The 14548-nt window shown below is 37.9% G+C and overlaps 3 protein-coding genes across 4 annotated transcripts in view; 1 reads left to right on the top strand and 2 right to left on the bottom strand.

Annotated features, from left to right (window-relative positions):
* The window catches only part of inppl1a (inositol polyphosphate phosphatase-like 1a), a 51231-nt gene extending 49651 nt beyond the window's left edge, over window positions 1-1580 (top strand). For both annotated transcript variants that reach the window (XM_081371653.1, XM_081371654.1), the window contains one exon: window positions 352-1580. In XM_081371653.1, the coding sequence (XP_081227779.1) occupies window positions 352-451 (100 nt within the window). In that variant the 3' untranslated portion in view covers window positions 452-1580. The remainder of the gene's footprint in view (window positions 1-351) is intronic.
* A 1422-nt stretch (window positions 1581-3002) lies between these two features.
* Window positions 3003-8423, bottom strand: phox2a (paired like homeobox 2A). Its single transcript, XM_081370732.1, has 3 exons — window positions 8076-8423; window positions 6907-7094; window positions 3003-5405 (listed from the first exon to the last, which is right to left on the bottom strand). Exons 1-3 carry the CDS (start codon window positions 8296-8298, stop codon window positions 4968-4970), a joined length of 849 nt encoding a protein of 282 aa, XP_081226858.1. The 5' UTR covers window positions 8299-8423; the 3' UTR covers window positions 3003-4967.
* A 6047-nt stretch (window positions 8424-14470) lies between these two features.
* clpb (ClpB family mitochondrial disaggregase) overlaps window positions 14471-14548 on the bottom strand; it is a 48814-nt gene continuing 48736 nt past the window's right edge. The window contains exon 16 of the mRNA XM_081369733.1: window positions 14471-14548. This exon is cut by the window's right edge and continues 1417 nt beyond it. The gene's annotated coding sequence lies outside the window, so the exon portion shown is untranslated.

Genomic DNA, 14548 nt, shown 5'->3' with positions numbered 1-14548 from the left:
TAATAAAATATAAATGGTAAAATATTCAATATATTAAAAATTGCAAAAGCACCATAAAAGTATCATAACCTTTCACAAATGTAGTGAGTCATGTAGCATTTTTTAATCAGTAATTTATCCTTCTTTTAGAAGGTTTCCCGTGCATTTTTAACTTAATGTCTATTAAAGTTCATCAGTGTCACATTTCTCAGGTGTAAAATATCACATAATCCCTTCTACGTTTCTCAGCGCTGCTTAGAGCCAATCATAGTCGATTGTGATTGAGATTTTCATAATTTTTTTGTTAGAATTCAGAGCTGGATTGATTATACAAAGATGAAACCATCATCCAATCACGTGTCTTTCCTGCAGTGACATCACAGAGGAGGATCTGGAGGAGGCGGGCATCCGTGACCCCGCCCATAAGAAGATCCTATTGGCCAGTCTAAAGCAACAACAGCAGCAGAAGTGAGCCAATCCCAATCCAGCTCGGACTGAACTTTGCACTGGTAGAATCTTACCTGGTTTTAATTTAATCTGATGTCCTTGTAGTTTGTGATATTATTTAAACAAGTTGACGTGTCAAAAGGATGTTTCACTACAGCCCCCCCTCCACTTCCTGTCGTCTGGAGGAAGTGACATCATCAGAACATTCCTGAAGTGTTAGTTATTAATAACAGTTTGTTTTTCGTGCATGTTTCATGACTTTAAAGGAAAGGGAAATAAGCCAAAATCAGCCGTGACTTGAAGCAGTTTGTGTGTTCATGTGTGTTTGTGTGTGTTTGTCAGCGTTCGTCTCTCTTGGTTCAGTGTGTCATTCATTGGGAAGCATTTACAATCCCATCATCCTGCACAGATGTTTGGTGTGAGGGAAAGATGGCTATAACACAGTCCTTTCACCAGGTGGCGCTGCACCATCATGATGATTTGAGAATTCAAGAGAGGAAACGGTTAAATTCATATATTACATGTGAATCTTTTTCTATTTGCTCATTCATTCTGATGTGAGATTCAAATGCTGATGAATTTCTAAAAGAGTCGAGTGTGTTTCTCAATCTCAAGATGAGTTTAGTTCAGTTTGAGTTTTACTGAAGCCCTAGTCTTTCTGTTCTCATCACAATAGCTTTCTTTGTTTTATTTAACAGTCTTTAATGTTAGAATTATGGGTGTTTCTCCTAAAATGCATGTAGCAGAATTATTCTAGATATCAATTATTTGTGTATTAAGTTTTAACTTAAGAAGTTTTTCCCCTTTCATTCATTTATTTGCTGTATAATCATTTTAAACAGTTTAACTCAATTGTTGTAAGTTAATATTTGTGTTTGACCGCTATATGACTGTCCTTTTAATGTTTGTTCTTTTCTTTTTTTAGTTTAATAAAAACTACAGTTATGTTCAGTAAAAGAAAGTTTCTCATTGAGCTTGAAATAAACATTTTGTGGAATTTGTAATTACATTTGTAAGTATATTTATATAAGCAAATGTAATTATCAGCATAAATAAACTCTGTGAAATTTATAATCTATAAACCATGGTTTATAGATTATCATTCAATACATTACAAACCAAGAAACCTAAATAAATTAAAGTGATTTCAGGTTGTTTTTTGTAAAATTTTCATATATAATATTTAGTAATATTATTACATAGTCTCAATGTCTTTTAATCAACTGGATCTGTAGTCTCAATGTCTTTTAATCAACTGGATCTGTATTAACAAAAGTCTTAAGGAAAAAAAAGTTACGTTCTTTATTTAAATTCTAAGTTTGTTAGAATGTTCCTAAATGCAGTTCTTAATAGCGTCTCGGATATTGTTGTTTCCTTAAGGCGAGACACAGATTTTGGGCTTTTGGGCTTTTAATTAAGTGTTTTATCAGTCTAATGGAAAGAAAACATCCCATAATAGAACTTTGTATCTTTTATAATGCCATCTATTTGCATCTGTAGATTTATATTTCAGGAAATATCTTAAAAAGCCATGAAGCCAAGTTCTCAAAATGAGTTTTGTCCTCCACTTCAGCAGCACTTATATACACCAAAACTTACAGTTTTATTCATATCGATATTCTGAAGGATTTTACTGAGGGGTTTGTTCATATATAATTTGTCTGATTTTATACAACATTTTATTCCAAAAATGGTGCAAATATTATTATTTTTTCTGGCTGTTGACTATTTTCTGATTTATGGAGTGATAAAAAGAGATATCCAAAATCCCCTCTGTAAAAACCTTAATTTTGAACATGGCTTTATCCAATGTACAGGTTTTTGTTCTAGAAATTTAAGCAAATAAGTTCATATTTATTTAGGTAATGCCTCATTTGTATTTAAACATAACTTTTCAGAAAACTTGTAATATATTTATATTTTTGCTATGCTTAATGTAATCAATCACCTGGGGAAGTATGGGGATATCTAGAAATGTTTTACTCTATTCCTCTGGGGTGTCTGGTATTGAGAATAAAATGACATGCAATTGCCTGATTGCTATCATCTAACAAATTCAAAATTACATCATAAATCTGAACGAGTTCCAAAACATGAGAAAGTTGTCATCACTTTATATGATGAACAGATTGACTTTAGGCTTTTATTCACAAATAAACTGATCAGCAGAAGATAGTTTTTCAGAATGTAATTCAAGCATTTTAAACAAACTTTCTAACGTTTTTGTGCAAATGACACTTGCTTTGATTTTTTGTAAAGGTATGAACACATTTGTAAGTTCTTGTGTTTTCAAAATAGAAATTGTAAAATAATTCCTCATCACATGATGCTGTAATATTCAATATGAAGTGAATGCGAGATCAGACTGGACATGTTCATTTTAACTTTATTTTGTCATTTTTATGGATTATATACAGCAGATCATTCATGAAACACATGGCGTGCACTGGAGCCAGTAAACATTAAAAAAAGAAGAAACTACATCGTATTTATATTAATATTTACAAAATATTTCTCAATAAAAGCCTAGCTTAAAAAAACATCCCAATATTTTTTTTCCTTTTTTTTTTTTTCTTCAATAAATTAACTACAAGTGGCTTAACTATGCTTGTTTCTGGGGTCACACACACACTCACACATACACACACACTCAAGAGCTTCAGTGAGGAACCACATGATGAATTCATCAGTGAGAGGAAAGACGTCTCCATGCCGCTTCACGGATGCGATTTCTTGTCCTGAAGCTCCTGCTGGACTAAATGTTTCTGGATCTTCAATTAAGAGGAAATGAAGAACTAATTTACTGACAATGACCATTCATTCAAGCGCTGATGATGCAGATCTCCAGGGTTAAACATCCTCTTGTGAACATAAAGAGAGAAACATCGTAGCTGCAAGAGATGAACATAAGATGGACCGTAGAACAAACACACACACACTCACTCACTCACACACACACACACACACACACACACACACACACACACACACACACACAACAGAAGCGCCCACGAGTTCAACATGACAATAAATTAAACACTTTACAATAAGGTCTCATTTGTTGACTTTAGTTACTGCATCACTTAACATGAACTGATAATGTGAAATATATTATTAAAGCGTTTATGAACCGTTGTTAATGTTAGTTTATGAAAATCACAGTTGCGCATTGTTTGATCATGTTAGTTTAAAAGATACACTCTTAAAAATAAAGGTTCCAAATGTGACGTCATAGCAGAACCAAAACTATTCTAATAATCTAAAGAACCTTTTGTGGAACGGGAAGGTTCTGTAGATGTTTAAGGTTTGATGCCAATATTGAACTTTTATTTTAACAAATACAACTTTTAATGTTAAAAATGTATTATTGTAATTGACATCAACATTAACTAAGATTATTAAATACTGTAGAACTATTAATTCCCTGTAAATTCTAATGGTAATAAGGTTCATTAGTAAACATGAACTAAGAATGAACAATACTTCTTCAGCATTTATTAATCTTAGTTCATATTAATTTCATCATTTACTAATACGTTATTAAAATCAAAGGTTGTATTTGTCAACATTAGGTAATGCACTGAACTAACATGAACAAACAATGAACAGCTGGATTTGTATTAACTAACATTAACAAAGATTAATATATACTGTAACACGTGTTGCTCATTGTTAGTTCATGTAGTTTGCATGCATTAATTAATGTTAACTAATGAACCTTACTGTAAAGTGTTAATGTTCTAAATTAGTTAAAAAATAGCATGCCTTAAGAAACTAAACTGAAACACACTCTCGACTCTATAAGGAGAAAAGTTTTAAATGATTGCATTAGACTAGTGATAAACGAGCTGCTTAATTCATACAATTTAATTAAAATTAAAACAAACTTAATTAATTTAAACTAAATCTGTAAAATGATCCCTTTAAGGCTCCACATAGAACCTTGATTACACTTTATTTTAAGGTGTCATTGTTTCAGTGTAATTATATATTTAAGTACTGAGTAATATTAATTAGCTACATGTACTTACTCTAGGATTAGGATAGGATTAGGGTTTGGTTGAGGGTTAGTTGCATGTAATTATGCATAATTTACTGTTATTACTATGGTAAGTACATGTACTGTACTGATAAAGTATCTTTATGAGCTGCTTAATTCATACAATTTAATTAAAATTAAAACTAAATTAAAAGCAAACCTAATAAATGATCCTCTTTAAGGTTCCATCAGTTCTCAGTATCTGTACTAACACATGCGTATTCAGTCCAGAGTACACTCTGAAAGATGCTGGGTTGTTTTAACACAATTTTGGGTCAAACATGGACAAACGCAAACATTGGATTAAAAATGCAATTTCAAATTTTAACCCAACGTTTGGGTTTGTCCATATTTGACCCAAACTTGTTAAACAACCCAGCAGACCTCTTCAGAGTGCACTTGATGCAGAGATGTGAGTGTTAACTAGCGTCAGCACATGAGACCTCATTGAGTCCAGTTCTACACGAGTGACCCAGTTCTACACTGAGGAGCGCCGGGACCTCTAGAAGAGGTTGGTCTTGATTGTGTTGGGTTTCCGGTGGAAGGTGGACAGAACGCCGGCGAACGGGCCGGACGCCACACTGTCCGCGGGCTGCCAGGCTTTCAGCAGGTCCGGCGTGGGTCCGGCCGAGCCGAGGCTGGGCCACGGCGAGCTCTTCAGGCCCTGGTGGAGCGAGGGCGAGATGGAGGCGCTGGTGAAGCCGGAGCCGGAGCCGGAGACGGGGCTCGGACTGAGGCTGCCGGTGCCGGGACTCCCCATGTTCCCGGATCCGGGAAGAGACGCGGTGCTGTCGGGGGTCGGGCTGCACGTCGACTCTTTGGACTCGTCATCCTCAGATGAAGAGCGAGCCTCTCCGGGCTTCTTGGTGCCGGTCGCTCCTTTAGAGTTGGCGGCGCGCTCCTGTTTACGAAACTTGGCCCGTCGGTTCTGGAACCAAACCTGAGGAAGAGCCACGACATCATTCAGAGTTACACTTCCTAGAGGATTAATGTTCATGTTTTTGTCAATTAAATGATATTATCAGATACAATTGTTTGATTTTAATTATGATACACTCTTAAAAATACAGTATTATTGTTCATTTTTAAGTCAAGTCACCTGTTTTTTTACAATACAGATTGTTTTAAAGCAGCTTTACAGTGATAACAGGAAAATAATACAGCAGATCTGGAAGAAAACAGAGTCACAGTCCAGCTGAAGTTCAGGGAGGGTTCATTTCTGTTGTAAAAAAGCTATTCATTTATATATATTTCTATAAATTTATATATATATATATATATATAAATGTTTTGTTGCAGTTGTTTTTGTCGATATGTGTATTTTGTGAAATGTCTATGTACTCCTGCAATAAATAAATAAAAATGAAAGAGCATTACATTTGTTACAGTGTTAATGTCCCTTTTAGTCTTTTACATTATATTAACAGATATCAAATTTAGATTTTAATTATGTTACATTCTTAAAAATAAAGGTTCTTTTTCAGCAGTGATGTTCCATGAAGAACCTTTAACATCCTGAAGGATCTTTCAAATATAAATGATTATTTTATGATTCTATTGCATCGCTGCAAAAAACCCTGTTGGAAGCTTTATTCTTATGATGCTGAATCTGAACTATAAGATTAATAAATGCTTTAGAAATATTTCGGTTACTCTTTATTTTAAGGTTGTTACTATATATTTCAGTACTGAGTAATATTAAGAATCTTTCTTTCTTTCTTTCAGCATCGATGGTTCAATGTAGAACTTCATCATCCTAAAGGTTCTTTAAAATATTCCTCACACTATAGAATTAGAACTATATAGTTCTAATATAGATATAGGACTATATGTTATTTTAAGGTTCTTTGAAGAACAAAAAATGATTCTATTGCATCGCTGCCCTGTTGAACCTTTATTCTTAAGACGCTGAATTTCACTAAGATGAATAAATGCTTTAGAAATATTTTGCTTCTTCTTTATTTTAATGTGTCATCATTAAAGCGTTATTATGTCAGTACTGAGTAATATTAATGCACTACTGTAAATGTACTTACTCTAGGGTTAGGTTAAGTTGCATGTATTTAGGCCATGCATAATTTAGTACATAAACACTCTAAAAAAATGCTGGGTTGTTTTAACTCAATTTTGGGTCAAATAGGGACAAACCCAAACGCTGGATTAAAAATGCAGTTTAAAAATGTAACCCAACGCCTGGGTTTGTCCATATTTGACCCAAAATTGGGTTAAAACGACCCAGCATTTTTAGGACACTGTAAAATAAAGCCTTACAAGTATTTTTCATTGTGAAGTGTGTTACTAACGCGTATCTGCGCGTGACCCAATGCAGTCGCTATAAATCTAAACTAATTACATTTGGAAGAGGCCCAAAATATCCATAGTCTGAGATTTATTTTCATATGGTTTTGCACTCAGTGATGATTCATGAACATGCGGCTCACCTGCACGCGCGCCTCGGTCAGGTCGATCTTCAGCGCGAGCTCCTCGCGCGTGTAAATGTCCGGGTAGTGCGTCTCCGCGAACACGCGCTCGAGCTCCTTCAGCTGCGAGCTCGTGAAGGTCGTGCGGATCCGCCGCTGCTTGCGCTTCTCGTTCAGACCGGACGGGTCCGAGAAGAACTTGTACGGGACTGAAAGATCAACGAGACCGGGAGAGTCATGATGACGACCTCGCATTTCACAGCAGTTCAGACAAACAAATGATTCTGTAATATAATAATGTTACATATCTGATTTTTTTTTTGGAATGGTTTTTGCGTTTCATTGGGTAGCAAATAAGCGCTATAAAATTTATTTGAGGAATGCGTCCGTGCATTTGTATTATTATGATTATAATTATAATTAAATTATGCATTTTATTTAAAAACGACAGACTCACTATAAGTCACACATGTTCTGATGTGAAAATGCGATAATAATTACACGAGCCTATAATGTACATTTACCGCACAGAAATATCAGGCGAGACAGGATCGTTTCTCATTGTCTTTTTCTGTCCAATAAACGCTCTTTTTAATTATAGATCCGTAACACATAATTCAATTAATTACTTTAAATTGATTTGCGCCTCAAATTATATGACACGAAATTTAGACTAATTGAATTAAATTAAATTAGCCTAAAACGTAAAACTCGCAAAGCTTTAGGATTCTCGTTTGATTTTTGCAACTGGGTGTAAATTAATTATCCAAATTAAAGATACATTGTAGCTCAAAGATACAAAATAACGGTTCTTTATCGGCATCGAAGAATCGATGGAATGCACAGACGATTCTTTATAAAAATGTTCACACTAATTAAAAAAAACGGTTCACACTAATTAAAAAAAACAAAACAAAAAAACACACGGTTATTTTAGGAACTGATCGCTGAAAGTTCCAAATAACGTCATTAGAATTCTACGTTCTTTTGGAGCGTTTTTAAACAGTGAGTCGTGACGTATAATTTGCTACATTCAGAACGAGTTTTACATGTTAAACAAATAAAAAAATGGCTAGTTTAGCGTGATTAACACGCGCTTAACATTCCACACCTGTTATTTTCAAGTCGCATTGCATATGAAGTGTTTTAGCTCTCGCACATGCATGTGTGTGTGTGTGTGTGTGTGTCACCTGTGGAGTAGGGCGCGGGCTGGTGTTCTCTCAGCGCACCCAGCGCACAGCTGGCGGACCCGAGCGTCCCGCACCCCGGGCTGGAGCTGAAGCCGTTCCGGATCGGGTTGTACTGGAACGCGTTGCTCTGACTGCACGAGTTAAAGTCCGCGTACGCCGACGCCTCCATCGCCGCCATGCACGAGTCGTACGTGTTCAGATACGAGTAATCCATTTTGTACATGTGGAGGGCGGAATGATGGAGACGCAGGTGTGTGTGAAGGTCCGCTCGAGGAGTGTGTGTGTGTCTCGGTGTGTTCCGCGGCTCTGCTGCTCGGTGTGTTTATAATAAAGTTGGAGTCCGGGAGACAATGGCGAGGCGGTGGTCTGTGTTTGCATGACAATGTCTCAGTTCTGAGATCCTCCTCCCTCAACACACACACACACACACACACACACACACACACACACACACACACACACACTCTCTCCATGCATCTCTAATGCACCTCCGCGTTAACCCTTTCCAGCATCATCTGCTACACTTGTGCTTCACTATTTCATCTAATGCTCCTTTTTTGCATTTTATTTCTTGTTTAAACGAGACCTGGAGCGCGCATATCCCCCGCGCGCGCGCACACATAACTCTAAATAAATGACTATTAATGGCTATTAAGACTAATGGCATTAAGGCGAGGATGGGCAACTTTTCAAGAGCGGGTAAATGGGTCCGTCTTGCTCATGCTAAATGAATTGTGGGATTGTTTTAGCTTTAATGCGGCTCTGGTTGGTAGTGTGAGAAGTTTAATTTGATTTCGGGAATAATGGCCTTTATTTAAACCCCCCAACGCTGCATTTAGAGGCCGAATGAAATAAAATGATCGTAAAATTAAAATAAACGATGAAATACTAATTAATGATGACTTGAAGTCGTTAATTGCACGCGTTTATTCGATCTGTTTTCATCAGAGATGACTGGACGGAAACCTGCTGCTCACAGTCACGCGCATCTGCTTGCTGTCACTCACTATTACGCGCGAGTTTACCTGAACTTTAGACATGGATATTATCCGTGCATTATAGGCCTACGTGAAATCATCATATTTAACATTTAACATAAAAATCCCGTTTGAAAATTATGCAATAATAATCGCATTTAACGTAATCAAATCAGAAACAAGATTTATTTTCATGCAGCTGAATATGTCATTTTTAACCATATGTGTCATGGATTCGTTTGACTTTTGACCCTGTAACCCTCTCTTTATGCGCGCGTAACCTGGTTATCCCGACGCGGCCCCGGGCGTGCGCGTCACGGCGCGTTTGGATGATTTTGGGTGACGCGCGTCTCAAACTTCATCCATCAGCGTCCGCATCACGAGCGCAGATTAACGACTGTACCGGGAAGTGACGAGATACACACGACAGCAACAAGTCTTCACGGACACCGGAACCTTTCAGCACGAGTTCGTCATCTCCGTACACACCTGAGGAGAGCTCCGAGATCACCTGTGTGTGTGTGTGTGTGTGTGTGTGTGTGCGCGCGATTCAGAACGCGCTTTACATCTTGTTACAGATTTCATTGTTAAATACTCAATAGCAATGAAATATGCCATTTTTAATATACAACTTCACGAAGGAATATAGGCTACTAATGTATTTAATATTCAAATAGTTTTTTTTTATGCAGTGGGTTCCCAAAACCATTTTTCCCTTAGGAGATTTTACTCAAAATAACCTTTTGTGCTGTGGAAATATTCTATGGATGTTAAAAGTTCTTTATGCAACCATCGATGCCAAATAAAGAATCATAAACGAAATAAAACAATGTAAAATTAAATGAACTAATTGTCTGATTCGACTGTTAATTTAGTATTTTACATCGTGCGCGTGTAATGAAAAATAAATGCTGACGTGACAGATTGCGCGTTAGTTCAATATCTATTTTGCTGATTCAGTTTTAATTTTAATAAGATTTTTGTTGAAATTAGCCTACATAAATGTTCAAACAAACAAATGAAAAAGTTTTGTTCGTACTAAATAGCAAGTGTCCCGCGCGCGCGCCCGGCGGGTTTCAGACGGGTCACTGTTTACGCGCGTGACACAGACGGGTCGCGTCTCATCCTTTCCCGATCCTTCATCCCCCTTTCTCTCTCTCTCATCAATCTCTCTCTCTCATTAGCTCAATCTGCATTCAGCAGTGATCGGTCACCGGGAGACACACGCACGTGCGCGCGCTCGCTGTAATGGCCCGGGCATCGGATGCGATTACTGTCAGCCAAACCAAACCAACCCAAACACAATTCAATTATCCCGGAGAGCACGAGACCCTGCGCTTTCCATTTATATATTTATTTTGCGCTCGGAAAATGCCCTTTTTTTGATGGCAAAGCAAAATATGAGTGTTTTAGAACCACAGGAGAAATTAATGGAGGCTCTCGGACAGACAGTAAGTGCACTAATGTTAAACGCTGGTTAGTGTAACTATCGATCAACAACAGCATGCCAGAATCCATCAAAAAATGAAGAGCAGCGCGAGCGCGCTCGGCCTGAGCCGTTCTTCAGCTGTCAATCACAGACCTCAGCTGTCAATCACAGCACAGTTATTTACACAAGCGCCATGAATGAGAAAGAGCCTCGTTACTGTTTCCGCTAATCGCCGATGAATTTTAAAGCTGCTGGTCTCATGGGTCGCTCGGATCGGGATTAGAGCCCATTTTCAAGACAAACACTCGGATTTGAAAGTCAGATGTGCGCGAGCGTCTTTGAAGAGATTAACGCATGTGTGCGCTGGTTAACACGGGCAACCGGGATCAGTTCCCCGGCAAACTCACCCCTGACACCGAGCAGAAGAGCCCGTGTGTCCGGCTCTGACTTCTGATCCACAGGAGAAACACTTTCACACCAACCGAACTGTTGCGTTCAAATCCTATGCTGAAACACGCGGGAAATACCATAGATTTACACGGACTGAGTGTTCAAATGAGCCAAAACTGTTCAAAATCCAACAGTCAAATTGAAAAAAATTTAAAATTCAAAAAATTCAAAAACAAAAAACAAATTCAAACTCCAACTGTCAAAGTTTTAAAAATTAAAAATTCAAACTCCAACTGTCAAAGTTTAAAAAATTATAAATTCAAACTCCAACTGTCAAAAAATAAATAAATAAAACAATCAAAATTCAAACCCCAACTGTCAAAATTCAAATTTAAACAGACAGAAGTCCATTAGACTTAGATTAATATTCCTAAGCCATTAAGACTCGTGTATTGCAATTTGGTCTGTCAAAATAAATATAATAATCATTAAATTTCATTAAAATAATTAAAAAAATTGCACAGCCACAAAAAAGATTGATTGACTGCATTAAGTTTGCTATTAAGAAAATCTCCAGAAAGATTGTGACACTAATGTTTTTTCCTTTTCACAATATAGAAATGAACCTCCTGGGATTCTGTTTTTCTAATAGGCTTTAAACTATTTGGTTACACTTTATTTTAAGGTAATATTAATTAACTACATGTACTTATAGAGTTACAGTTTGGGTTTGGTAGGGTTAGTTACTAATTATACATCATTTACTGCTATTACTATAGTACATGTAGAAACGTATAACTACGTCGTCTTAAAACGTTACCAAATATTTTCTATAGCATACAAATGTGCGATCCATTTTTGTAGAATTCTTTAATCAAGTCGATTAATTGAAACGGTCACAATTAACCGTGTCTAAATATGGAACAATAATATGAAATATAGAAAACTAAAAAGGACTTTAAATATCTGAGGCGGTTTTGACCAGAGAATGCTCTTATTAATTTTACCAACGTCAGAAAATTCTCAACCAGCTAAACTGTAAAAAATATATATTTTCATGATTTATCATCACAACTTTTTTTTCTTTTGTCAAATCTAGATAATTAATGTGGTTAGGATAATATTTTGAATCTCTATTTATTAAACCAATCTTCATTATATTAACTAAAAATTTTGAGGCAACCAGTTACTTACTTTTTCTAATTTAAACCAACGTTTGTTTGTTTTTACAGTGGAAAACTGACGTCATTTTATTAATGAAAAAACAAACCCCGCATCAGATGTAGCGGTTCTGTCTGTCTGTGTGTGTAGTGTGTGTATAGTGTGTGTAGTGGCAGCAGCTGGAGAGCCAGTAATGGGCATACGCGTTAATCAGATCAGGGCTCCGGGGCCCCGCGCGCTCAGAGCCCGACACAACCGGCGCTGCGCGGGACCTGTGCAAACTTAATCTAATTAAACTCTCCTCTAAACTAATTAGCCGGCAATCTGCCACGCGAGCTGTCCCAGAGCAAGCTTTGAATTAGGCAGAATGGATTTCTCCCCGAGTCTTTCAGAGAGAGACACGAGACAGAAGAGAAGCTGCTCGCGCTTTTATTCGCTCTCATGTTCGCGGCGCGGGAAACCCTGTTCCGCACAGATGCTGTTCCTGCTGAAATATTGCAGCGAATGATGGGAACGCTAGAGTTGTGTTACATCTCTGCCTTCACCAGCAGCAGGTAACAGACACCTGATCTCAAACTGCACAGATGTGCTCAGGCACGACACCGTTTATCTTCCACATAGTAGACTCAAGGGCGGACATGTAAACAAAACTAACGTTTAATGCGTGAACGCTTCCTAAAATATTTCAACACGCAGATTAAAATCAATAAAACAGCGACAAAAAACGCTCAAAGGCACATCGCGAACAAAATAGAACAATGACGCAATAGAACGAACGATATGACGAAACAGAACGTTCACGTCAGCAGCGCACGTCAACGCGACTCGAGAATATTGTCGAAATAGAACGTCCACGTGACGTCATCAGCATAACTTTCGACACGTTACACTGAACAATGATTGTGGAGTAAACACACTGGCATACTAAATCACGGGTTCTTTCGGAGTTCATAATTACACACACACATCACAAATAATACATTTTTTTATAGTTCAGGCGGAGATAAAACCTGTCAGATTGTTTAATCTTAGTAATTTGTGTATCATGTCAATAAACCAAAATGAAAAACAGACTAACTACAATAGTGCAACAGCACAAGTTCAGAAATAAATCAAGTGTGTGTGTGTGTGTGTGTGTTTAGAGACACAGAAGCAGGACTATGGTCTCTCTCTCAGTCTCTCTCTCTCTCTCTCTCTCTCTCTCTCGGAGTGTAATTTCTCATCTCTCAGATGCAGAGCTACAGGACTGTAAATGGTAAATCAATAATTGTGTGTGTTCCTGCAGGTTTGTCCGGTGGGACTCGAGCAGAGAGAGAGAGAGAGAGAGACAGAGAGAGAGAGAGAGAGAGAGAGACGAGAGACCGGCAGCGTTAAAAGACACGGACACACACGATAATGGACGAGAGACGTTCACGGCTGTGTGTGTGTGTGTATGAAAGGCCGGATCAGTGCAGACTGTGATAGAGGATCATCATCACACACACACACACACACACACACACACACACACACACACACACAGTCTCTCGGTGTATAATTAGATTGGACTGTTTGAGAGGCTGAAGGAGAGTTTCTGCTGTTACAGCATCTTCTCACACACACTCCTCCGTCTCACACACTCATTCATATTCAACCTTCTATCAGTGCAGAGATTCATGCTCTATTGTTTACATTAATGTACACGTTTCCCTTCTCCTGAATCAGTGAACATCTGCTGTTCTTCTGTTCAGACGAGTGAGTAAACGACCTGCAGATATTACTGACACGCGCACACATCCACAACACTGCAACACACAGGAGAGACCCAAACACACGCTAACGGTGTGTGAGTGTGAGCATGTGTTTGTGTATACATGTGTGAGTGTGTGTGAGTGAGTGTGTGTGTGTGTGAGTGTATATATATATATGAGCGTGTGTTTGTGTATACATGTGTGAGTGTATATGTGTAAGTGAGTGAGTGTGTGTGTGTGTGTGTGTGTGTGTGTGTGTGTACATATGTGTGTGTGTGTATGTGTGTGTGTGTATGAGTGTGAGTATGTGTGTTTGTGTGTGAGTGTATGTGTGTTTGTGTGTGTGAGTGTATGTGTGTTTGTGTGTGTGTGAGTGTATGTGTGTTTGTGTGTGTGTGTGTGTGTGTTGTGGGAGGTCTCTCTCATGCTGCCTCTGTTTTAAGATGCTAATTTCATCCCCACAGGAAGTGAGTGAATCCCTACATGTGTAAAGGAGGATGCAGAGAAAAGAAGGAATGTTCTTTATAAATTCCATCCTTCTGTACTCTGTCACACACACACACACACACACTCACTCACACACACACGTTCCACATTCCCAAACACATTCCTGTCACATGTTTCCAGCGTTCGAGTACGAGCTGTAGGTGAATCCACATTCCTGAGCTAACACCGGTGTCCGGCTCACACACACACCCGGAGTCAGATGAGAGACTTCATGAACTTTATTTAACGTTTGTGCGCAAGAATAATAATCAAAAAAATTTGCAGTTAAACATATGACTC

This window comes from Scardinius erythrophthalmus, assembly GCF_964197995.2.
Source record: "Scardinius erythrophthalmus genome assembly, chromosome: 7".
NCBI lineage: Eukaryota > Metazoa > Chordata > Actinopteri > Cypriniformes > Leuciscidae > Scardinius > Scardinius erythrophthalmus.
Note: the sequence above shows the minus strand (reverse complement) of the source record. Positions and strands in the feature narration are given on the sequence as shown.